The 25,952-nt window shown below is 36.7% G+C and overlaps 1 protein-coding gene across 1 annotated transcript in view; it reads left to right on the forward strand.

The window, feature by feature from the left end:
* The first annotated feature begins 491 nt into the window (after nucleotides 1-491).
* PRKDC (protein kinase, DNA-activated, catalytic subunit) overlaps nucleotides 492-25,952 on the forward strand; it is a 198,583-nt gene continuing 173,122 nt past the window's right edge. The window contains exons 1-13 of the mRNA XM_090283716.1: nucleotides 492-661; nucleotides 2,177-2,253; nucleotides 2,355-2,447; nucleotides 4,006-4,080; nucleotides 4,797-4,905; nucleotides 5,294-5,406; nucleotides 5,492-5,591; nucleotides 18,255-18,310; nucleotides 18,389-18,419; nucleotides 18,986-19,143; nucleotides 22,950-23,096; nucleotides 24,829-24,993; nucleotides 25,632-25,800. Coding sequence (XP_090139842.1) covers nucleotides 508-661; nucleotides 2,177-2,253; nucleotides 2,355-2,447; nucleotides 4,006-4,080; nucleotides 4,797-4,905; nucleotides 5,294-5,406; nucleotides 5,492-5,591; nucleotides 18,255-18,310; nucleotides 18,389-18,419; nucleotides 18,986-19,143; nucleotides 22,950-23,096; nucleotides 24,829-24,993; nucleotides 25,632-25,800 — 1,447 coding nt within the window. The 5' untranslated portion in view covers nucleotides 492-507. The remainder of the gene's footprint in view (nucleotides 662-2,176; nucleotides 2,254-2,354; nucleotides 2,448-4,005; nucleotides 4,081-4,796; nucleotides 4,906-5,293; nucleotides 5,407-5,491; nucleotides 5,592-18,254; nucleotides 18,311-18,388; nucleotides 18,420-18,985; nucleotides 19,144-22,949; nucleotides 23,097-24,828; nucleotides 24,994-25,631; nucleotides 25,801-25,952) is intronic.

Below are 25,952 nucleotides of genomic sequence, written 5' to 3' on the forward strand. Positions count from 1 at the left end.
AGATGGTTTGACCCAGCACGGGACCGCACATTCGCGGGAAATCTGGGGAGTTCAACCAAGGTTCACTGTGGAGTTGATCTTCAGTGTACCGTTGGCCAAGGGAAATATACTTCTTTATTCCTTAAGCATTTTTACTCCAAAAGCATTTTTAATCTTTATCAATGGGCAAACTGTAGATCTCGGCCAAAGACCCCAGCTTTTCTTTTTCTGTCTCTAGTAAGTCAACTTCAATTCACCGACTGTCCTCCTGGTCTATTTCCGAAGGTCACACCGTTGGATTTCTGTTTCTCCCTAAGCTTCAATGTATGCATGCTAATATTTACGACATAAATCTTAGTTCACGTCTAAGCGAGCTATTCTTACACGGAAGGCCTTCCCGCGATGGCCTTGCCACCGCCTGCGCCGCCGCGAACCCCGCCCCCGCACCGGCGAGCCCCACCTCCGTGCTTCACGACATTTCCGGCCCGGGCCAGGTGGGCGCGCTCCCTTGGTTTATGCTGGGGCCTCATGGCTGACTCTAGGACTGGCGTGCAGGGCTACCTGCTGCAGCTGCAGGAGTCTTTGTCCACTGCGGACTGTTGCAGCGCTGCGGTGGCCAGTCATCAGCTGATTCGGGGCCTGGGGCAGGAGTGCGTGCTGAGCACTAGCCCCGCAGTGCTGGGTGGGTAAGAACCGGCCGGGTCGCGCTGCCACGGCGCCGAGGTGTGTGCGCGTTTCCGGGTTTATGAGTTGGGCCAGAGTTTCAGTCCAACGTTTCTCCCAGTGTTTTGAAGTCCAGATATTTTTTATCGTGGGTCGTTATAATTTCTGTGGCTGTTTATAAAAGTGATTTATCATACTGCTTTTTTTTTTTTTAACACTAGAGGACAGATACTGTAAAACTGAAGTTGGTGAAAATGCCCTAAACTTGTCAAACATAGCTATCCAAAATGGGGAGTAAGAACGAGAGGAAAGTATTTTCTTTCACCTTAATCTAGCCTAAATTCATCAGTTTCCAAACCCTTACATTTCCTGTTCTTACTTTAGAGAAGTATTGCAGAAATACAACTGAAAAGGAATGCTGTTCTTTTAACTTTAGCAGTGCCTGGATGAGAAATTTTGTAGTAAAATCTCCTCTTTTAGTACTTTAAAAATAGATCACTGCTTGAAAACTACGATATTCCTTTTTAAAAACAAAAATATGCAGAACTTCTCCATTGTATATCCTCTTAATTAAAAGATAGGTGAGGTTTTCTTCCTAAGACGTCGTTGCTGAATATAGCACAGAAATAATGTAAACAATATCTTAAACAAGATGGTACTTAATACCTACATATTGTCAAGAATATATTAATGGGGAAAAACTTAGAAACTAACAGAATCGTGTAAATAACTTTATAGCCTCAGGGTTTCTAAGAATTCTTTGTTGTACATTTAGTAACTTGTTTGTAATGCAATTCCAAGTTTACTCTGACTATTCAGTGTATGTCCTTTCCCTTGAGATAGAGGAGTGTATTAGTTTTCTATTGCTGCTGTTTGATTTAGTGGTTTAAAATAACACAGGTTTGTTAATAATTACAGTTTTGTAATCAGAAGCCAGCACAGGTCTCACCAAGCTAAAACCAAGGTATCAAGCAGGCTTTTGGGGAGAATTCATTTTCTTTTACATTCAGATTTTTAGCAAAATTCCGGTCTTTGTAGTTGTAGGACTGAGGTACCTTTTTTCTTGCTGACATTCCTTGCTTCTAAAAGCCACGCACATTTTTTCTCTCACAGGCCCCCATCCTTCATCTTCAAAGCCAGCGGTAATAGGGTGTCAAGTAACTCAGAGAGCTTGGAGTCTCTCCTGCTCACTTGTCTTCCCCTGTCTCATCTTCCTCCCTCCACTGGCAAGGGCTTACTTAGGTGATTACATTGAACCCACTGGGTAATCCAGGATATCTCCCCATTTTAAAGTCAGTTGATTAACAACCTTCATTCTACTTGCCTTGTAAAGTTAGCGGATTTACGGGTGTGACATTCCCCTGCATCCCTGTGGAACATCATCTAGAATTTCCTGTTTTTCTTGTCTAACTATAGCAGCCTTAGGTTACCTTATCCACACTTAAAGGCTGAACTGAGAAACACGGAATCCTTATAGGATGGGTTTATGGAGTGGTCCTTGGTAGCTCTAACTTTTTTTTTTTTTTTTGTACAGCGTTACACGCTTCCTTAGTTTTTAACAAAGATTTCGGTTTGCTTGTATTTGTTCGGAAATCACTTAGCATTGGTGAAGTAAGTTGAAAATTTTCATTTTGTTCTTGTTTATTCCTTTATGTTGGAGTGACTCTTATTCTTACCTGTATTTACTACAATATGTATCTCTTTTATTATAGTTTCGTGATTGTCGAGAAGAAGTCCTAAAATTTTTATGTATTTTCTTAGAAAAAATTGGCCAAAGGATCACACCTTATTCTCTTGATATTAAGGTAAGGAGGAAAAAACATATCTCACTATATATCAACATTCATTTTAATTTATGGTGTAAGTTAAACTTGGATTTTTATTTTATTCCTGCCTTTCTCTTTGGGGAACTTATTTCTGCTTGTTTGTGTTAGATTTTAGATTTTAGATTTAATAAGCAAAGGCACATGCCAAAAACTATTTTGATAACTTTTATAACTAGTTTGGTAACTTTTTGCACATAGGCTCAATAATGCCTTTTATAAGAAGTCATAATAAGTTAGGTTTTTGAATTGTGGGGAGATTTTAGAACACTTTAAAAAATAATTTTAAAGACTTCTCCCTAAGGGTGGGATTCATATTTCCTATAGTTCCTGTGTTCTCTTTGACAACAGTCTGAAAAGTTTGCCTGTTTGTGCCTCCCATTTTCTTTCAACCTGCCTTCCCCAAAGTTTCCTCATAACTTACTGTGGAACTGGTAATCATAAATTAAGTTGCTTTTTCCTGAACTTATTTATACTTTCAACAAGTGCCAGATCTTGAGGTAAGTTGTTTTTATGGGTCCTAAATTTGCTTCTAGTTTTTGATGTTAAGTGTTGATGAAGAAGTATATATTCAGTTTGAGGTAATTTATAAAGTTATGTTACAAGTAGCTCTAATATATAAAATGTTTTTAATAGTAATCTTTAAAAATAGGTTTTGATTTTATTCTCTTTTGACTTTTAATCTTTCTGATTGGAATCTTAATATTTATTTATTTTTAAAAGAACTTATTTATTTACTTTTAGAGAGAGGGGAAGGGTGGGAGAAAGAGAGGGAAAGAAACATCAAAGTGTGGTTGCCTCTCACATGCCCCGAACTGGGGACCTGATCTGCAACCCAGGTATGTGCTCTGACTAGGAATCGAACTGGCGACCCCTTGGTTCACAGGACAGCACTCAGTGCCCTGAGCCACACCAGCCAGGGGGGAATCTTAATATTCAAGAACATTGTCTCAAGGGTAGTAGTAACATTTGTAGAGTACTTCATAGTTTACAAAGTTCTTTAATATACAGCTTGTCATTTAATTTTTACCAGATCTCTCCTAGGTATTCTTCATCTCTCTAGTTTCATAAGTCAGATTTAGAAGTTAAGAAACCCACCCGTCTTGGAGCCAGGTTGCCTCCATCCAAAGCTCCTGCTTCTTTCATTACACTATTTCCCATAGAGTTCCAGCCATTCTTTTCTGAATTGCTCTAGTTATCTTTTTTGTTCTTTGTACTTTCTTTTTGATTTATGGCAAGAAGTGCTGTGGGAAGTATATACGGAGGAATAACTTTTACTTCTTTTCTTTCTTTTTTTTTAATCCTGTTGAGGCCTCCATTTACTTTGTGTTTTTTGTTTGTTTGTTACTGTTGATATTATTACCATTGCATATTGCATCAATATGTTTACAGTAATTTTTAATCGGTATACTTATATACTTTAATATTACTTTAACAGCTAAATATTAAATTTTGTTATGTCATAAATTGGTATTGCTTCTCTCAGAGATGTAGTTTTAGATCTTACTGATTTTTTGGTGTGTCTCCTTTTAAAACCTAGAATACTTGTACCAGTGTTTATACAAAAGATAAAGCTGCTAAATGTAAAATTCCAGCCCTAGACCTTCTTATTAAGGTAACTTTATATTTGTAAATACATGTATTTTATATTAAACATAACTTAAAAAAACTGAAAATTGGAGTTTTGGGTGGGAGATATTGGAGGATAGGCTCAAATCACATTGATATGTGAATAAGGTGCACATTTTGTGGTCATCATCCAACAGTATCTTGGCATTTTGTTCTCAGACTCTACTGGCTAGCAGAGGAAGTATTTGGGGTGTTTCAGGGGAATGAAGGGGAAAAATTCCTAAGAAATTTACTGCTTCTCCACTGCTCTCATTCCCCCTGCTTTTAAAGTTACTAAGAATTGTCAGAATTCACCTCATGATGTTTCTAAGTTTTTCCCTAAAACCTTACCATGAGAATGGATCTGTATGTTGTATTTAAGTGATCATTGAGATTGTCACCTATATCTCTCTCTTAGATGGATCTTGCTTTCTGCATCTCTATTTTAGAATTCCTTTGTGTCTTATTGGTTCTTAAGTGCCTCCAAGAGAATGGTTCTAGTCATGTTACTGGTTTCTTGGGAAAGTAAAATTAAGTTTATACCTTCTTCCCCTTTGAAACCCTCTTCTGCTCTTCCAACACTCACCTTAACCTCTGCCTCTCAAATAATCTGGCTAATATGAGTCCTGAGAGACCAAAAATAAATCCCACAGAGACACATAATTCTGAAACTGCTGTATATGGACTTAATTAGGTAGTTGATACCTATTAATGCTCTTTTAGTTACTTCAGACTTTGAGAAGTTCTAGACTCATGGATGAATTTAGAGTTGGGGAATTATTTATCAAATTCTATGGAGAACTTGCATTGAAAACAAAAATACCAGATACAGGTGAGTTGTATTTAAATGTTATTTAAAAACTATTTTAACAAGTTTACATTAAAAATTATTAGTGTAAAACTTAGGTTTGTCTCTACCAAGGTATTTATGTATATGTCAAAAACAATCTGAAGACTTCCGTTTATAAAAATTTTTATCTTTACAACATGATTTCTTTAAGTATAAATCTCACATCATGTCAAATGTAATTTAGTTTATAATACTAGATTTGTGTGAAACTTATCATGAATGATTCTAGTACATAAAACTAGATATTTTATATGTTTTATTGTTACTTTTGAACTAAACATCCTCTTATTTTCTTTTTTATATGTATTTGTTTATTCAACTTATTTAAATGTTACTTTAGGCCTTTATTTATTTAAAACTTATTTTTCAGTTTTAGAAAAGATATATGAGCTCCTAGGAGTATTAGGGGAAGTTCATCCTAGTGATATGATAAATAATTCGGAAAAACTGTTCCGGGCTTTTCTGGGTGAGCTTAAGACCCAGGTATGTAAACTTTATGATATTCTGCTTCCATACATTTGGTTGTATTTTCTATTTTAATGGTATCTTCTTAAAACTTTCCTTTTAGATGACATCAACAGTAAGAGAGCCCAAACTACCTGTTGTGGCAGGCTGTCTGAAGGGACTGTCATCACTTATGTGTAACTTCACTAAATCCATGGAAGAAGGTATTGCTTGACTTCCCTTGATTTTCTTTGTTAATTCAAAAATTATAGGTCCAAAATAAATTGCACATTTATCTTTGAACTTTTAAACCAATTTCTGATTCACATGCAGTTGTGAAAAATAATAGAGATTCCATATGTTCTTCACCCAGTTTCAGCTAGTGATGTAGTACATTAATAGCACAGCCAGCCTTATTCAGATTTCACTAGTTTTACATGCACACATTTGTGTGTCTGTACTTAGTTCTGTGCAGTTTTATCCTTTGTAGATTTGTGTAGGCACCCCCACAGTCAAGATGTTAAACAGCCCCATCACTATAAGGATCCTTCCTGCTAACCTTTTATAGTAACAGTCACCCCTGTTTCTCCTTCCTCATACTGTAGCCACAACTGATCCATCTCCATCTTGAATTTTGTTATTTCAAGGTTATATAAATGGACTCATAGGATGTAACTTTTTGTGGCTGGCTTATTCACTTAGCATAATGTCCTCAAGGTTGTATGTATGTCATGCTGAATAATATTAAATTCTTATGCTGAATAATATTAAATTTTATGAGTATACTACCTTTTGTTTATCCATTTATATATCAGAGGACACTTTTTAATAATGCTGCTGGAAAATGAGTATGCAGATTCTATTGGAGTCCTACTTTCAATTTGGGGGTACATATGCACAAGTTTGGATTGCTGGATCATTTGGTCATTCCGTATTTAATTTTTTGCGGAATTGTCATACTATTTTCCATAGCAGCTGCACTACTGTATATACACACCAGCAATGGAGAAGAGTTCCAATTTCTCCACATCCTCACCAATGCTTGTTATTTACTGCTTTTTTTATAATAGCCACACTAATGGGTGTGAAGTGGAGTTTTGCATTTCTGTTATGACTAGTTTTAAGTTTTTTTTAATGTGCTTATTGACTATTTATTTATTTTATTTGGAGGAATGTCTGTTCAAGTACTTTGCCTTTTTTTTCAATTGGATTGTTTGACTTTTGTTGTTGAGTTGTAGGAGTTCTGTATATATTCTGGATATCAGTGCCTTATCAGATACATGATTTGCAATTACTTTCTCCCATTCTAGTGATTTTCAATGATTGTGCCATGGCATACTGGTATACTGCAAGAATTTTTAAAACACTCAATACTTAACTATTAAGTAAGGGGCACTGATCTCTGTTTCTGTAGATTGTTTTTATAGGTTGGTCAAAAACGTTTGTTTGGTTTTATCCGTAAGATGGCTTTAGTAGCGTTTAGTTGTCTTTAACTTCATTTGAAAAAATTGTGTTAGATTGAATTATGACAGCTTTCATATCAGTGTGCATTTAAGAAACTTACCAAAATTGGTGAATTTTTGTGTAGCAGTTTTAATATTGAAGATGGAAGAAAATAAGCAACATATTCAGCATGTTATGCTTTATTATTTCAGGAAGGTAAAAACACAACTGAAATGTAAAAAAAGATTTGTGCAGTGTATGGAGACGGTGTTGTGATTTATCAAACATGTCAGATGTGGTATTCGAAGTTTCATGCTGGAGATTTCTTGCTGAATGATGCTCCACAATTGAGTAGATCAGTTAGAGTTGATAGCGGTCAAATCAAGACATTAATTGAGAAAGTCAACGTTATACCATGTGGGAGATAGCCAATATACTTAAAATATCCTAATCAATATATTATATTGTCTTTTATTTTATGGAAAAAACTGAACAAACATTTTGGCCAACCCATAAAAAATGTTAATAGCCAATATAACAATAGTTGTCCAGTGTGAATAAATCAAAATTATGTTTATTGTTTTCTGTCATATTGGCAAAAAATACAGTATCTTTTTTGGTGTGTTGCAGTATTTTAGTAATTAGTTTATGTCTGTTGTGAGATGAAATGGTTGAAAATTGCTGTCCCGTTCTGTGGGTTGTCTACCTTCTCACTCTGTTGACTGTGTCATTTGAGGCACAAAAATTCTTCAGTTTAAAGTCCAGTTTATCTATTTTTTTCTTCTGTTGCCTATACTTTGGGCATCATCCATGAAATCATTGCCAAATCACTGTTAAATTATTTTTGTGCCTTTGTGTAGGTCTGTTTCTGATTTCTATTTTGTTCCTTTGATGTATTATGTATTTATGCCCCTGTGAACACCACGCTGTCTTTTTGATATTAACTATATAGAAAGCTTTAATGTCCAGTACAGATAAGTTCTCCCATTTTATTATTTTTCAGCGTCATTTTAGTAATATTGGCCTTTGTTTTTTCATGTCAATTTTAGAGTAAGTTGGTATTTATGAAAAAACTGCTTGGGTTTTTATAGTCATTGCATTAAACTTGTACATTAATTTGGAGATAATTGACATCTCTACTGTGTTGAGTTTTTTAATCCATGAACACAATATATCCCCCATTTGTTTAGTTCTGCTTTGATTTTTTTCATCATCATTTTCTAATTCTTAGGATGCAGATCCTTGCTTATTAATATAAAATTCTGTTTAATATACTTTTCTTCAAATCTATCAATTACCTTATACTAAAGTATCTCAAAATTAAAGGTTTAGAGATAATCTAGCTATGATGATAGCATTATAAGCATTATGAAATTAATTTTGTTTTTAGATAATTTTTTGTTATTCAGTTACAGTTGACATAATATTATACTAGTTTCAGGTGTACAATGTAGTGATTAGACATTTATAATAACTTACAAAGTGATTGCCTCAATAAGTCTGGTACCCATCTGATACCATACATAGTTATTACAATATTGACTATATTCCCTGTGCTGTACTTTACATTCCTGTGACTATTTTTATAATGGCAATTTGCACATCTTAATCCCTTCCCCTTTTAGACTGGTTCCCCCTAACTCCCCTTCCATCTGGCACCCATCAAAATTTTCTCTGTATCTATGAATTTCTGCTACTTGTTTATTTTGTTTCTCTAATTCCCCATATAGGCTTGGTCTGATTTATTTTACTTAACATAATACCCTCTAGCTTCATCCATGTTGTTGCAGAAGCATGATTTCATTTTTTTATGGCTGAGAAATATTCCATTGGGTATACGTACCATCTCTTTTTTACCCATTTGTCTATCAGTGGACACTAGGTTACTTCTATATCTTGGCTACTGTAAATAATGCTACAATGAAAATAGTGATGCATATGTCTTTTCGAATTAGTGTTCTGAGTTTCTTCAGATAAATACTCAAAAGTGAAATTGTTGGGCCCTTCTTTGTCTCTTGTTATAGCCCTTGTTTTAAAGTCTATTTAGTCTGATATAAGTATTGCTTACCACAGCTTTTTTAATTTCTATTTGCATGACATTTATTTCCATCCCTTTACTTTCAGTCTGTGTGTGTCTTAATATGGAAGTGGGTCTCTTCGAGGCAGCATATGTATGGGTATTGCTTTTTCTCATCCATTCAGCCACTCTGTGTCTTTTGATATGAGCATTTAATCCATGTGTATTAAAGGATTTATTGATAGGCGTGTAGTTGTTGCCCCTTTATTCTTTAAATTTTTATCTTTTTTCCCCTCCTTCTTAAAGATATCCCTTTAATATTTCTTATACTACTAGTTTGGTGGTGATGAACTCCTTTAGCTTTTTCTTGTCTGGGAAGCTGTTTACCTATGCTTAGATTCTAAACGATAGGTTTGCTCCAAGTACAGCAAACTTGGTTGTAGGTCTTTGCTTTTCATCATTACTTTGAATATATGTGCCAATCTCTCTGGCCTACAAAGCTTCTGTTGAGAAATCAGCTGACATTCTTATGGCAGCTCCCTTGTAGTTAACTAACTGTATTTCTTTTGCTGTTCTTAAGATTCTTTTTGTCTTTATCCTTTGGTGTTTAATTATGATGTGTCTTGGTTTGGGCCTCTTTGGGTTCATTTTGTTTGGGACTCTCTGTGCTTCCTAGGTTAGGGAAGTTTTCTGTCATTATTTCTTCAAATAGGTTTTTAATTCCTTGTGCACTCTTTTCTCCTTCTGGTATCTTTGTGATTCCAAAGTTGTTATGCTTGATGTTTTCCAAGAGGACTCTTAAACTACCTTCATTTTTAAAAAATTCTATTTCTTTTTTGCTGTTCTGATTGGGAATTTTCTGCTACCTTGTCTTCCAGATCTCTGGTTCCATCATCTATACCATCTAATATATTCTTAATTTTTTATTTTATTTATGTTTTGTATTTACTTCTTTTTGTGTGTGTGTTTTTTTTTTAATCTGTTAAAGTTCTCTTTGAGTTCATTACACATACTTAGAAAAAGTTTTGAACGCTGCTTGTGGTAAATTGCTTGTCTCTTTTTTTCTAGAATATTTTATTTATTTATTTTTAGAGAGAGGGGAAAGCCGGGGGAGAGGGAAAGAAACATCAATGTGTGGTTGTCTCTTGCACGCCCTCAAGGCGGGACTTGGCCTGCAACCCTGGCATGTGCCCTAACTGGGATTTGATCTGGCGACCCTTTGGATCATGGGTTGGTGTTCAGTCCTCTGAGCCACACCAGCCAGGGCTGCTTGTCTCTATTTTATTTAGTTCTTTTTCTGGAGTTTTGTTCTGATCTTTCATTTAGGACAAATTTCTTTGTCTCCTCATTTTGACTGCCATCCTATGTAGATCTGCTATCTCCTAGTCTTTGTAGATTGGCCTTATTTAGTAGGTGTCCTGGGGGGCTCAGTCTCCGTAGTTACTTGAGATTAGTGCTTCAGGTGTGTCTTGTGTGCACCCTCCTGTTGCAATTGAGTCTTGGTTTCTGTGGAACCTAAGTGGGAGGGATTGACCTTCAGGCTGATTGGCTGAGGACTGGCTGTGACTATGGTGGAGGAGATGTTGTGCAAGGGCTGACCCCACAGAGCAGGATTTGCATCAGCAAGGCTTTGGGGCCTGCCGAATCTGCCCCCTTTCGGTGTGTTGTTTCTGGAGGCAGTTGGGTGTGCTCTGGTGTGGTCTGAAGTGATCACTGGATATGTTGGTTCTGGGCCTCTTGTGAAAAGGGGCTGTGGTGCAGGTCAAGGTCAGCCTCTGTCTTTGCTCTACCTGGGACCACCTGGTTTGAGCTACAAAGTGATCTGCAGATGGTTGCCACTTCTGCTATGGTTGGAGAGGTCTGGATGAAGTTATGCTGTGAACTGAGGCTAGTGCCTCTAGTGTAAGGCTTGGGGTTACTTAGCAAGAGATGTGTGGCAGGCTGAGCGTAGATGTTGCTTGTTTGGGGTTTGTAAAGCTTTGGGATATTTTAGAAAAGTCCACAGTATGAGCCAAGAAATATGGGAAAGCCTTAGGTAGGCCCACAAGTTGGGTGGGGCAGGTCTCTGAATCATCAAGGTGGGTGAACAATGTTAGCTAAGTTGATGGAGACTTAGGTATGGGAGGGCTCAGTGAAGGAATAATGGCTTCTGCCAGTGCTTCTATCTGGGGAATAGCTGCCCCGTCAGCCCTCACTCTGCAGCCACAATTTATTTCCTCCCCACATGTCCGTCATGCTTTACAAGCTGCTGCTCCAGCTCTGGAGCTTAGAATGAGTCCATGCATGAGCCCTTTGAGAGTAATGGGCCCTCTAAGAGTAATGCCACCCTGACTGGTATGGCTTAGTGGGTTGAACGTCGTCCTGCAAACTGAAAGGTCGCTGGTTTGATTCCTGATCAGGGCACATGCCTGGGTTGTGGCCAGGTTCCAGGTTGGAGGCATAGAAGAGGCAACCAATTGATGTTTCTCTCACATATCAATGTTTTCCTCCCTCTCTTCCTCCCTCTCTCTCCCTCTCTCTAAAAATAAATAAGTAAATAATGGCAAAGAGAAAAGTAATGCCTGAGATACTTTAGCTTTATGTCTCACTCAGCCACTAGTTTTCACAGCTGGAAGTTATGTGGGCTTATCTTTCTTGTGCTGGTGCCCTGGGATGGGTAGCTGGTGTGGGGCTGGGATCCCTTGCTCCTTAGAGGGAACTTCTACAGCTGAGATATCCTTCCTGATACTTAAAAAAATCTATAAACTTTAAATATATTTTTTTGGCTTTTAAAATGAATTCTAAATGGAGAAAAACCAATAAATTAAATTTTAACTGAAGAATTTTAAACTTGAAAGAAAAAGAAATCATGGTAAAATAAGAAAGATAAAATATGTCAACAGAAAACAATCTTTGGTTACCTGAGAAGGTGGAGAACCATAGGTAAGTCTGGGATATGGAAATCTAACAGTAGTTTTTGATCCAGGAACTTGATGTATGCCTTTATTTTTCTTCAAGATGTCTTTTATTTCTCTTAATATTAGTTTTACTTGGGTTTTGTTTTGTTTTTGCCTAGTTTTATATTACATATTTTTTCAAAGGGTGAATGTTTTCTTCTGAAGGTTCCATATATTTGTTATTCCCTCCCTCTGCATCTTCCTTTCATTCACACCCCCTGCTTACAACCATGAAGAATTCTTACCAACCACCTTACCATAATTGATATTTCTAAAACATTACAGTCAACAATTATTTTCAAATAATGTTTTTACTGGTCTAGACCATATATTTGACCATAAAACAACTCCATAAATTTCAAAAGACTGAAAATTATACAGAGTAGGTTCTGCAACCTCAGTGAAATAGAATTAGAAACAAATGATGAGATATCAAGATAAATTCTAAATATTTAGAAATTAAATAACACACTTCTAAATAATTCGTGGGCCAAAGGAGAAATCACAAGAGAAATTTTTTAAATTTTTTATTTTTTGGGAACACAATAGAGAGCTCAGAAATAAACCCAGGTCTCTATGGTAAATTAGTATTTGACAAAGGGGGAAGGAGCATAAAATGGAGTGAAAATAGCTTTTTCCACAAATGGTGTTGGGAGAGCTGGACAGGGGTATGCAAAAAAATGAAACTAGACCACCAGTTTATACCATACACCATAATAAAATAAACTCAAGGTGCATAAAAGACTTAAATGTAAGCCATGACACCATAAAAGTCATAGAGGAAAACATAGACAGTAAAATTTCAGTTATCCTACATAGCAATATTTTCACTGATGTATCTCTTAGGGCAAGGGAAATGAAAGAATAAACAGATGGGCCTACATCAAACCAAAAAGTTTCTGCTCAGCAAAAGAAAACATCAGCAAGATGAAAAGGGAACCAACAGTATGGGAAAACATATTTGCCAACAATACCTCAGACAAGGGTTTGATCTCCAAAATATATAAAGAACTTATATGACTAAGCACCAAGAAGACAGACAATCCAATTAAAAATGGGCAAAGGACCTGAACGAACACGACCTGAACGAACACTTCTCCAAGGAGGACATACAGAGGGCCCATAGGCACATGAAAGAATGGTCAACATCACTAGCCACCAGAGAGATGCCAATTAAAACCACAATGAGATATCACCTCACACTGATCAGAAAGGTTATTATTAAGAAATCAACAAACAACAAGTGTTGGTGAGGATTTGGAGAAAAGGGAACCCTTTTGCACTGTTGGTGGGAACGCAGACTGGTGTAGCCACTGTGGAAAACAGTATAGGATTTCCTCAGAAAACTAAAAGTGGAATTGCCTTTTGATCCAGCGATTCCACTGCTAGGATTACACCCAAAGAATCCTGAAACACCAATTCAAAAGAACTGTGCACCCCTATTTTTGTAGCAGCACTATTTACAATAGCCAAGTGCTGGAAGCAGCCTAAGTGCCCATCAGTAAATGAGTGGGTCAAGAAACTGGTACATTTACACAATGGAATGCTATGCAGCAGAAAGGAGGTCCTACCATTTGTGACAACATGGATTGGACTAGAGAGTATTATGCTTAGTGAAATAAGCCAGGCGGTTAAAGACAAATACCATATGATCTCACCTAATACAGGAACCTAATGAACAAAACAAACAAATGAGCAAGACAGTAACAGAGGCATGTAAACAAGGAACAGACTGACAATGACCAGAGGGGAGAGGTAGGGGGAAAAGGGGGGCAGAAGAAGAGGGAGGGTCCAGTCAATCAACTAGTATAAATGACCTATGGATATGGACAACAGGGTGGGGATTAACTATAGGAGAGGGGTAAAGTGGGTGGGGCAGGGGAGAGAAATGCGGGAAAAATGGGACAACTGTAACAGAAAAGCAATAAAAAAAATAAAAATTGAAAATAAGGAATGGGTATAGGCCAATTGGTATTTTGTAGCAGTTTGGTGGACTGCTGTTGGATGTGAGAGATGTATTAGTGTAGGATTGAGAGACTTTGCCCTTGAGTGTGGGAATGAGCAACTGAAGTCCCTGCACTGATTTTTAAGCAGGGTGGGATAGAAGAGGACTAGATCTCAGGCAGAAACCTGGAACCTATGGAACATCGAAGCTTAGATATTTACTGTGCAGTTTTGTTGCGTTGGTTGTGATTTCGGACGCTGAAATAAATCTGGCAGGCAGGATTATTGGCCAGTAACGAACGGAGGGCTGTGGCTGGCTCAGACCATCAGCAGAGAGCAGGAAGCCTCATCCTCTTTTTATTAGGGTTTCAAAAGTTACTAAAAATAGAACGGGGGGGTGTGACATTCCAGCCAACAACAGGAGAATTTTACAAGTGAAAGAATTCTTACAGTGTCATTAATATGTAAAATACGGCCAGGGTAACTCCTGGTTTAGCTAGCACCTATCAAGGAAGCAAGGCAGATCCACTAATCCTCAAGGCCAGCTCCATATCAAGACTTCATTAACAAGGAAGCAGATGGAGTACACAACAGAACCTGTTTTACCCAGGATTCCACGACTCAGTGGCCTCGACAGCCTAAAGCCGAAGGCGGAGACGAGAGTTGCTCATCCTCTCCTGAGTCACGGGATGCCACCTGGGTGGTGGGGCATGAGAATGCCCCTACCCAGAGATCTGTCTTCCTGCAACACAGTTACATATGTAAGACTGGAACTTGCAGGAGAATTAGACTTCAAGATAAAAATTTGGTTCTTCAGCATGGAGATAATATGTAAAGCTATGAGTGAGAGCAAGATTAGCTAGAGAGCAAGTGCAGAGAGACTAAGCCAAGGATATAAGGAGAGAGTCTGAAGGATGGAGTGTGGTACTGCCTTGCTCTTGGAGGGGTCTGAATACAAAGAGATGTGGCAGTGTGTTCAGCTCAACAAGGGCAGCTGCACTGGAGCATGCTTGTAGAGGATGTGGTCCATTAGAAAGGAGGGTGGACACAGGAGAATGGACTGTGGGAGGCTGAGCCTGGGAGAAGGCATGAAGAATCCTGAAACACCAATTCAGAAGAACCTTTATATATTTCAGAAGTTCTTTATATATTTAGGAGCACGTGGGCCCTAGATCTCTGGGCTTCACTGTGTTCACAAAGTTCACTCATTCCAGACCAACTTCTCTGACAAGTGTGCCCTGTGTCTGCACATCTGTGTTCGCACTGTCATTTTCTATTAAATGACCTTTTCCCCAACTAGTACCTATACTTTTAGGCCTAGCTCAGGTGCTACTCTGTCTATAAAGCCTGTCTTAAATACTCGACAGCCAGAAATCTTTCCTTGTCTTGAATGCCAAAGTAGCTTTTTTGTATTTTTCATGGCAGTATCCTCCAAACATGCTTATGTCTCTTATGTTAAGTCCTTCATCCTCTATCACATCTGGGTCATGTTTTCAAATATAGCAGTCCTGGCAATCAAAACAAACAAATCTTGAATCTCTACTATTGGCAGTTCACTCTTACAAGAGCAGATAACATGGTAATGCATAAAGGATGATTTCTGGATAGCTGCAGTGAGTACTGGTGGGAGACGATTATGGAAGTAGTTGTGATGTCTATCAGGCCAGGGTAAGAGCCTCTAATTATAGTTGGTTATCAGTTTTATCGACCCTTTTAGGTAATAAGTTTTCCAAGGTCAAAGATCATGTTTTCATTATTGTAGTTTCCATAATTATTTGGCATATACTATGTGTAGAATAAGTGCTTAGGAGTATTGAGAGAACAATGTGTTTAGCCTTGTTTAATCCTCTAAAACGCTCTAAAAGGAGGATATAGAGCCCCTTTTACAGATAAGAAAACAGGCTCTGAGAGACTGGGAAACAGATTTTTGTTGAGTTAGATCTGACACTTGTTTTTGACTAACTTTTGGCATCTGAATCCAAAAATGACCCCAGTTTTTCTCTATCACGTCAACTTTTCAAGGTACAGGATACCCTCCCTTTGTCCCCAAAATCGTACAAAATGTACATACAAAGGAAAATAAAAGAAAAATTACCTGAATATACTGTTTATTTAAAGTTATTTTATTCATATATATTGTTACCGTCAGTCAAATTGTGTACAAGTAGTGAAATTCTGCTACTAAACATACATATTAAGGTAAAAATTTATGCTTATAGCATTTCCTAGAGTGTTCAATCTGTGGACAATCTCGCCTGATGCTCCAACAATGGTCAGCCATCATATGTACATCCCATCTACCCTGATATAGTGCCTCCATGACCTCAAATCTTGGTGGAATCATTCACCTTGCTCATCACTGACTGCACCAAGGTTTTTCGGAAAGTAAGCAAGATGGTTATGCAGTAAATGCACCTTGATGCTCATGTTGCAACCAGGCAGTTTGAAGTTCTCCAAGAGTTTCTGGGCAATTTTGGTAATTCTATGCTCATGTATTTCCAAGAAAGGCCTTGACAAAGTTTCTGAATGACAACCAAGCATTCTTTTGAAGTTCTGATATTGTCCCGATGAAACGTTCTTAATGAGCTGCCGAATCTGTGAACCGTCAAACACACTGGCCTTTATCTTTTCAAACAACAGGCTAAGAAATGCCGAAATGAGGTACTTGAAACAGTCTCCTTCAGTTGGCAAAGCTTTAACATATTGCTTCACGAGACCCAGTTTTATGTGCACAGGTGGGAATATAATGTTCTTTCTGTCAACAAGTGGCTCACGTAGAATGTTTGGAGGTCAGATGTTGGAGACCAATTTGACTCCACCCAATCCTTCTCACGAGCTCTGCTGTCCCACATACACAGAAAACAGGGATACTTGGTGTATCGGTGTTGCTGACCAAGAAGAAAACAGACCATTTGAAGGTCAACACAGATCATCCAATTGTGCTTGTGATATTGCAACAGATCAATGCCTCTTTCTGTTTTCATATTCCTCATGAAAACAAACTGAATGGCCAATTGGGACTGCACCAAATAAATTGCCATTGTGGAGAAGGACACACCTCAAGCTCCACTTTGAGCTGTTGATGAACAGTTGCCATTCAGTTGCATTCTAGATTGGAATTCCAAATTCCTACATTAAACCATGTATGTTATGGCAATACACAAAGCCACCGTTACTTCAAAAGTACTGCAGAAATGCACGTTCTCTTGATCGAAAGTAGGATGCCTTCACTCCTTTTTCAAGGAAGTTTTTCTTGGCAGTCTTGATGCTAGGAGTTCTGAAGCCTTTTTGGATAGTCCCAAATCTCATGCCAAATCATTCAATTCATATTGATCAAATCCTTTATGAACTGAGTCATCTCAATTTCAAAATCTACATTATTGCTGTCACTTAGTTCTTCACCATACTCCTGTTTTTTGAAAGAGGGTAGTTAAATGAAAACTGGAACTGGGATGTTATCTGAATGAGGCACTGGGCATATAGCTGATGGTAGACAAGGATACTCTATTTTACATTTATTTTTCTTGTTATATCTTGACGTTTTCATTATACAAAAGTAACAGTCACTTGAATGATCTCTGGGCTCTCACCAAACCATAGGTATACCAAGTAGCAGTTGATCACGTCTTCCTTTCGTCCAGATCCATAAACTCTCGACACACTGCTTGCACACCTTTTGAGGGGCCCAAGACTTACCTTGATCACCAAGTTTTACTTTAGAGTATGCAAAATAGGCTTGCCTGACAAATGCACTGTTTGTCCTCTGACTGGGAGTGGTGAAACTGCCACAGATATAACAAAACGAATCAGGGTTGTTTGGGCACTTATGACGAGAAATAGCAGAGGCAGACATGATCTGAAGGAAAGGAAATAAGTACATATGTAAATTAAAAAATAAATTCTGCTAACTCCTTGTATACAGACAAGAACTCGGACTACACTTCAGAATTAATTCACTATATAGAGCAGCACACAACCTCTCACCACACTGTCTCCTGTATAACTGAATAGCCTAGACAAGTATGAACCTGTCGCTGATCTCCAAGGTCGTCCCCCACCCCTCCTCACTCGAGGGAGGTTTGCTCTCAGCCAATAGGAGAGCACTATTGCTTCCCTTGATCCAGGCTTGATCCAGCTTAGAGTAGTCGCATTAAAATAAGCTGTACAGAAAAGACGACGTGATAGAAGAAAACGAACTGCAGTTTTGAAATCAACATGCCTATTTAAGTCCAAAACAGCTGCAAAATCAAATTTAACAGGAATTATGTTAAAAATTGTTCCCCAGTGTTGTCTAACAGTTTGTAAGTGATAAGTTGACATATTAAGTTATGTCTTTATTATTCTAGATTTTCTTGTTACTCTACTGAAGTAATAACTGCAGCAGTAATTACGTGCAGCTCTCTAGCTGAATTTACAAGAGACTGTTGGGGTTAATAGAGACGTTAAGCTGTCTGAAATAAAGTTGTTAGTTGTAAAGTCGTTTGTGAGGTTTGTCAGAAAATACTATTAGGATTTGTAACAGAGGCTTCTTTTTGTTTTTTCCCCAGAGCCCCAGACTTCAAAGGAGATTTTTGATTTTGCATTAAAGGCAATTCATCCTCAGGTGGGATTTATATTCTAATTCTTTTACAGTTGAGACTTAATGATTGTCAAACATTGATGGTAATTTTTTTTTTAATAGATTGATCTGAAGAGGTATGCAGTGCCCTTAGGTAAGATTCTGTATTTAATAAGGTAGAATATTTCAGGTTATTAAATTAATGCCTTTGATAAACTTTTACTTAAACTACAAATGAAAGTAAATGTGGCTCTAGGACTGATGCCTGGATGCCCTGAACTGACATGAAATAAAGCTGTTTGTCTAACAAAAAGAACGAGAGAAAGAAAGTGTAATAACATCTCTGATGTTTCACATGCAACTATTTACAGGGAGGCTTTTGGAGACTTTATTTTTAGCACGCAAATTCTGGTTGAGTTGGTCACATCTAGAGTTCTTGATTTAGAAAAATTACTTTAGAATATATTTTAGAGGATCCAGGTGGCTTGCTCCTATTTCTGAACTTTGTTTTGGAAGTCATTGGCCAAATCATGGGCCTTTTGATTCAAATGGAGGATGGGGGCATTCGAGCTCTGATCAGGATCCCTAGGTCGTTATAGTGTAGTGATGATACTGGCTCTTCATGGACAATGTCAATTTTGATATATGCTGAAGCTTTCTTAGTTCTTTGTTGTGCCTTTTGTGGTCCTCTTTTAAATACAATGATTTTTGCATTTGCAGCTGGCTTATGCTTATTTACCCTGCATGCATCTCAATTTAGCACCTGCCTTCTGGACAACTACGTTTCTTTATTTGAAGTGCTGTCAAAATGGTGTAGCCATGCGAACATAGAATTGAAAAAAGCTGCACATTCAGCTCTGGAATCTTTTCTGAAACAGGTACTAAAATGTAACTTACATTTAAAAATACTGTTTCCATGAAGAAAATTAAATTTCAGTCTTATGCATGCACATTTGAAAAATAAATACAAGTTGATTCATTAGCTTCTGTAGTATTTTAAAAAGCTTGGTCATTGATCAGCCACATAAGTAGCAGCAGGATTGAAAGAAAGCTAGGAAGACACTAGGTCTGATCAGGCCTACAGAGCCAAGATTCTTCAGAAGTGGCAATGAAGAGCTGGAAGGAAAGTGGCTCAGATGTCAGGGCTTCTTTGAGCCAGGGGGAGCCAAGTGGGGATGAGGAAACACATCTCCTGGGAAGTGAGGGTCAGCTATCATTTTAGGATAAGCGGCTTGTGTTTCTGTTACTTTAAGAATAAGGGGAACCCATTTACCTTTGAGTGTTTTTCATCTAGATAGGATTTGGTTGCAGAATTTGAGCCTTCAAGTTTGGAAGCGTGTCTCAGTTGGCTAAGGAGATTGTGCTTGTGATTGTAGTTCTGAGCACCTAATGGTGTCTGGAAATACTGCTGTTCAGGCTGTGTTATGGAATTAGACTTCTTGGGTTGGCTTTAAAGGAAAATATTGAAAAGTCACAATAAAAGTTTTGTTTGGAGCAATGTTTAAGTGATAGTTAAATTCATAAGCTAGTTAATGAAGATAATGAAGACTAACTTGAACTATGGCACAGATAGTATTCCATTCTAGGAACATGCATATCATGGTTTGTTTATGGACACTTGGTGGTTTCCAGTTTGGGGCTATTTGAAATAAAATAGCTAAGAACATTTGTGACCAAGTATTTTTGTGGACATACGTTTTCATTTCTTTTGAGTAAAAACCTAGAAGTGGAATTGTTGTGTCACATGGTAAGTATATATTAAACTTTATAAGAAACTGCCAAACTTTCTTCAAACTGGTTGCACCATTTTACATTTCCACTAGCAATGCATGATAATTTCAGTCATCCCACATCCTTATCAACACCTGGTATTGTCGGTAATTTTTAGTCCTTTTTATGGATTTATAATGTAAACCAACTGTGGTCTTAATTTGAATTTTCATGGTGACAGTTTATAATGATCTTTTTTTCTTGTGGTTATTAGCCATACTTGCTTCTTGTTTTATGAAGTGTTCATTAAGATGTTTTGCTGATCTGAAAATTTAGTTATATGTCTTTTTATTAATGAGTTCTAAGAGTACTCTACATAATTTGGATATAAGTCCTTTTCTGAAAATATTGCAAATAGTTTTTCTTCTGCGGCTTGCCTTTTTATTTAAAAATATTTTTTATTGAGGTACTACATCGGTTAACATTATGTATATTTCAGATGTACTGCATTAGAATTTGTTATCTGTGTATTCTGTTGTGTGCTCACCGCCAAAAGTCTAGTTTCCATGCATTAGCATACGGGCACAAATATTTGATCCCCTTTACCCAGTTCACCCTCCTCCTAATCCTCTTACCCTCTGGTAATACTCATTCTGTTGTCAGTATTTGTGAGTTTTTGTTTTGTTTCTTTCTTTGTTTGTTTTAATTTCACATATGAGTGAAATCTTTGGTTTTTGTCTATTTCTGTTTGACTTATTTCACTTAGCATAATACCCTCAGGATACATCCATTTTGTCACAAGTGGCAAGAGTTTTTCTTTTTTTATGGCAGAGTAATATTTTGTTGTATATAAGTATACCACACTTTTTCTCGTATATCTATCAGTGGACCTTTAGGTTGTTTTCATAACTTGGCTATTGTGAATAATGCTGTAAATGAACATAAGGGTGCATATATCTTTTCAAATTGGTATTTTTGTATTTGACAGATGAATATGTAAAAGAGAAATTGCCGAATCATATGGTAACTCTATTCCTAATTTTTTATGAACCTCCATACTGTTTTCCATAATGGCTGTACTAATTTACATTCCTACCAGTAGTGAACGAGTATTCCCTTTTCTCCATATCCTCTCCAACATGTGTTTTTTTCATGTCTTTTTGATAACAGCCATTCTAGCAGGTGTGAGGTGGCTTCTCATTGTGGTTTTGATTTGCAGTTCCCTGATAACTAGTTACCTATGTCAAACATCTTTTCATATGGCTGTTGTCTTTCTTAGAAAAATGTCTATTTAGATTCTCTGCCCATTTTTAAGTAAGGTTGCTTGTTTTGTTGTTGTTGAGTTGTATGAGTTCTTTATATATTTTGGATATTAACTCTTTATCAGAAATATAATTTGCAAATATCTTCTCCCATTCGGTTCGTTGCATTTTTGTTTTGCTGATGGTTTTTATTGCTGTGCAGAAAGAAGCTTTTTAGTTTGATGTAATCCCAGTTATTTAGTTTTTGTTCTCTTGCCTTTGGAGTCAAATTCACAGAAACCGCACTGAAACTGATGTCCGAAGTCTAATGCCAATCTTTTCTATGTATTTCAGTGTTTCAGCTCTTACATTCAAGTCTTTAATTCATTTTGAGTTAATTTTTGTGTATGGTTAATATACTGTGCTAGTTTTTTTTTTTTTTTTCATGTATTTCTCTAGTTATCTCAATTCCACTTATTGAAGAAACTCTCCTTTCTCTATTATATGTTTTTGGCTCTTTCATCATAGATTCGTTGCCCATATATGTGTAGATTTATTTCTGGGCTCTCAATTCTGTTCTAGATCTGTTTATCTGTTTTTCTGCAAATATCATACTGTTTTGATTTCTTTATCTTTGTAGTATAGTATGTATGAAGTCAGGGAGTGTGATATCTCTCTTGTTATTTTTGTAAGGATTGCTTTGGCTATTCAGAGTCTTTTTTTGTTTTCATTTGGATAAAAATGCATAAAAAGGATGTTTGTTGAAAGTACAAAAATAAAAAATTAAAGATGTTTTAAAAAGTATATTCATAAAATAAAAAACTATTCTGTGATTAAGTAGGTGATGTTTGTTTACTTTTTGAGGAACATGTTCATGCTGTGTTTATAGAAAAAGAAATTATGAAGCAGTATGTATGGTATCCCTTTCTTCTGATATAAAGAGGGAGTAAAGTGTCTGGAAGGACATGTGATAAAGACCTGACGGACTTTGTGTGGGATCTAGGCGTGGAGATGAGAGGTGGATGTCTTTTCTCTGCCTTTGATAGTTGTCTAGATTCTTTCCATTCTTGTCTTGGAAGTCTTCGTGCTGAAATAAGGAATGCCTTTTGAACAATTACCTTCTTGCATTTAGGCTGTTGTCAGTTTGGTAGATAGTGATTTATCTACTTGCTAATCAAAGTACTTTTTCTTTTTCCTCACCTAACTTAAGCCTTATTATTTGTGGATTTTTTTTTTTTTTTTTTTTTTTTGGAAATAAATGAGATGCTTTGTCTTTCTGAATGTTAGTTCTGAACTTACTTTGTGCTGCTAAAAAGGCTCCCAGCCTGTTGATGGCTTCTGAACTTGCTGGCCACTGGGCACGCACAACTCTGTGTCACCCTCTGAGTCACAGATGAGCTCTAAGGTGATTTCTGCCTCATCAGGGAGCTTAATTCAAAACCTTTCTTTTCTTTTGTGCATATGTCTTCTAGCGTTTCCCTGGTCTCTTTCAGTTCCATTCTCTAGGAAAAATACATCACATATAATAAGGCCTTATTTGAGGGAGTGTCTTTCGAGAACCTGAGGGAGACTAAGCAGATTGAATCTGGTTCTTTATGAATAAAAGTGATTGCATGGGACTATAAAACACATTAATGATTTCTAATAAAATAATTTTAGCCTTTCTCATTTATATAGGTTATTTTGTTTTGCCATAATGTATTTTTAAAAAAGTAAATATTATGTAATTGCAGGTTTCTTTTTTGGTGGCAAAAGATGCAGACATGCATAAGAGTAAGCTGCAGTACTTTATGGAGCAATTCTATGGAATCATCAGGAACATGGATTCAAGCAGCAAGGATTTATCTATTGCGATTCGTGGATATGGACTTTTTGCAGGAGTATGGCTCATTAATTTTATCTTATCTTTTTAGTTTTATTTGAGAGTTTAAAGGAATATAATTTATTGCATTTTTAAAGTACCTCACACCTGTGATGATATCATTGTTACTTGCTTTATTGTTAACTTGTGTTTTCACGGGCTACTCTGCACTAGGATTCTGTATATGTATTATCTCAAATCCTCATAACTCCCCTCCAAGCTTTTAAGGGTATTATTTCACTTTACAAATGAGGAAACTGAGACCTAGAAAAATCAGGTAACTTGTGAAAGGACACACAGCTGATAATTGACAAAACCAAGACATAAATTCAGGTGTGAAAACTAGAAACAGCATGTTTTTTTCCACTATGCTATGCTGCCTCATTTATGAAGTAAAATTGTAGTTGATGTTACTCATCATTTTAAAAAGAAAAATTCTAATGACAGAAAGAGGTATATTTAAGAATAGTGAGAATAACCATAGTTGTTTCCCTCTTTGTGGCTGTATGTGACTTTTATTTTATGGTGAAAATCACTTGCTACCTCTCTTTCTACAAATTTGTCCTTTCAGTGTCCACTCCCTTGTTTCAGAAAATGAGAGTTCATCTTTCCAGCCTTCCCTATCACTATTCACTTTATGTCTGGTACTTCCTCATTTGCTTCCATTTACTTCTGTTGCCTCCTTTAAATATACAGTATTCCCTCACTTATCGCGGATATTACGCTCTAGGACCCCCCCCCCCCCCGCCCCGCGATAGGTGAAAATCTGCAAAGTAGGAACCTTACATTATTTTATTATTTATATATATATTTTAAGGCTTTATAAACCTTTCCCACACACTTATAAACCATTTCCAGTCCCTTATTAACCTTTCCCACTCCCTTAATAATCTTTTCCACACTTTATAAACACTACTTATATTCTTAAAAATATTCTACACTCTTAAACCTAGGTATCTTAAACAACATACGTATACAGTACTGCAAAATCCCGTGATATAGCAAAAAATCTGCGATAAATAATTAAATATAATATTTAAAAAAATCCCACGATACAGAGAGACCGTGATAAGTGAAGCACAATATAGAGAGGAACTACTGTACTTAGGGCAGAAGAAACAGTATGTAAGAAGGTTCAGAGGTAAACAAGAACATGGAAGTTTCAACTTCATACACTATGGTCTAACCAACTTCAACTTGTTTACCGTCGTTAGATATGTTCACAGTGTAGCTAGAGCGTGATAGAGAAAGGAAGGCGGGAGAGAGGACTCTAAAAACAGAAACTAGTCAGATCTTCAAGGAGGCTAGACTAGATCTGAAGTCTAAAGAAGCCTTTGGGGAATTTGAGGCTGGGTAGTAGCACTATCATATTTGTGAGTTATAAAGATGGCTCATAGTGTTCAGTGTGGTATAGTAGTGTGTTCCAACTTTGCATTTAGTTCTTAGTCTCTTCCTCTGGGTGACTAGCCTCAGGTGGCAGGGACTGCTCTTATTTGTCTTTAATACCTGCTATCTAAACAGTGCCTAGAATATAGTTGAATCTGTAGATGTTTCGTATATGAATAGATATTTAGAATATGGTTACAGATTATTTTAAAAAGCATTTTATAAGATACTTGTGTTTTATATCTGTATTCTCCATTAAAAAACTTTAATATTTAGTTTACAATCATGACTTAATAAGAAACCTTAAATATCATTATTTTGACAGTCATAACATTGTTAAAAATTTATATTTACCCTCCCTAAAGTCTTGCAAGGCTATCAATGCAAAAGATGTTGACCTTATGTATGTTGAGCTCATTCAACGCTGCAAGCAGCTATTCCTCACCCAGATGGACACTGTTGATGACCATGTTTATCAGATGCCAAGCTTCCTCCAGTCTATTGCAAGTATCTTACTTTACCTTGATGCGGTAAGTGGAATAATTAATTAAACTGAGCACAATTTTATTTAATCTCAGTTCTTCAAATAATGTGATAGAGTTGTATGAACTATATGTACTCAGCAAAGGCCCCATTATGATCAAGGCAAATTTTTAATTAATATTTTGTGTCAATAGAATTATAGTCATGAAACTTCACTTTTTGTTATTCTGTCTTTCTCTCTAAAAGGTTAGGATTGCTGCTTGGGATAGAATTTCATTCTAAGTATTACTCAGAAAGTTTTTCTCTGATTTTTAAAAATGTAATCACAATTATAAACGTTAAATTTATGCCCTGGCCAGGTAGCTCAGTTGGTTAGAGTGTCGTCCTGATACGCCACAGTAGGTGCCCGAATCAACCAATGAATGCAACCATAAGTGGAACAACAAATTGATGTCTTTCTCTCTCTTTGTCTCTCTACCCCCACTCCTTTCCCTCTCTGTTTCCCTTCTCTCTCTAAAATCAATAAATAAAAATTAAAAACATTGTACTAGTAGATGGAGGTAACAAGCCAGGTTTTTCATTTAATATGTGTCTAATTGAGTTATAATTATTTTGAATATTTGTATTATTCCCATATTTATTTATTCCCTCCCCTAACTTTTAGTTTGCTTTCCATTTCTGGTAGGTTCCTGAGGTGTATACTTCAGTTCTGGAACATCTCATAGTGGTACAGATAGACAGTTTCCCACAGTATAGTCCAAAAATGCAGTTGGTATGTTGTAGAGCCATAGTGAAAGTTTTCTTAGCTTTAGCAGAAAAAGGACCAGTTCTCTGGAATTGCATTAGTGCTGTGGGTAAGTCTGGAATTTATTTTTATTTTTATGGTAATGAATAATGAACATTTAACATGATATATAAAATAGATAAAGAGCATCTGGTTGCCAAATTCTTTTGTATCTTTTGATGCCTCTTGGAGAACTCCTAATATTTTGGTGGACCAAAATCT

This window comes from Furipterus horrens, unplaced genomic scaffold (genome assembly GCF_987537825.1).
Source record: "Furipterus horrens unplaced genomic scaffold, mFurHor1.1.pri manual_scaffold_7, whole genome shotgun sequence".
Lineage (NCBI taxonomy): Eukaryota > Metazoa > Chordata > Mammalia > Chiroptera > Furipteridae > Furipterus > Furipterus horrens.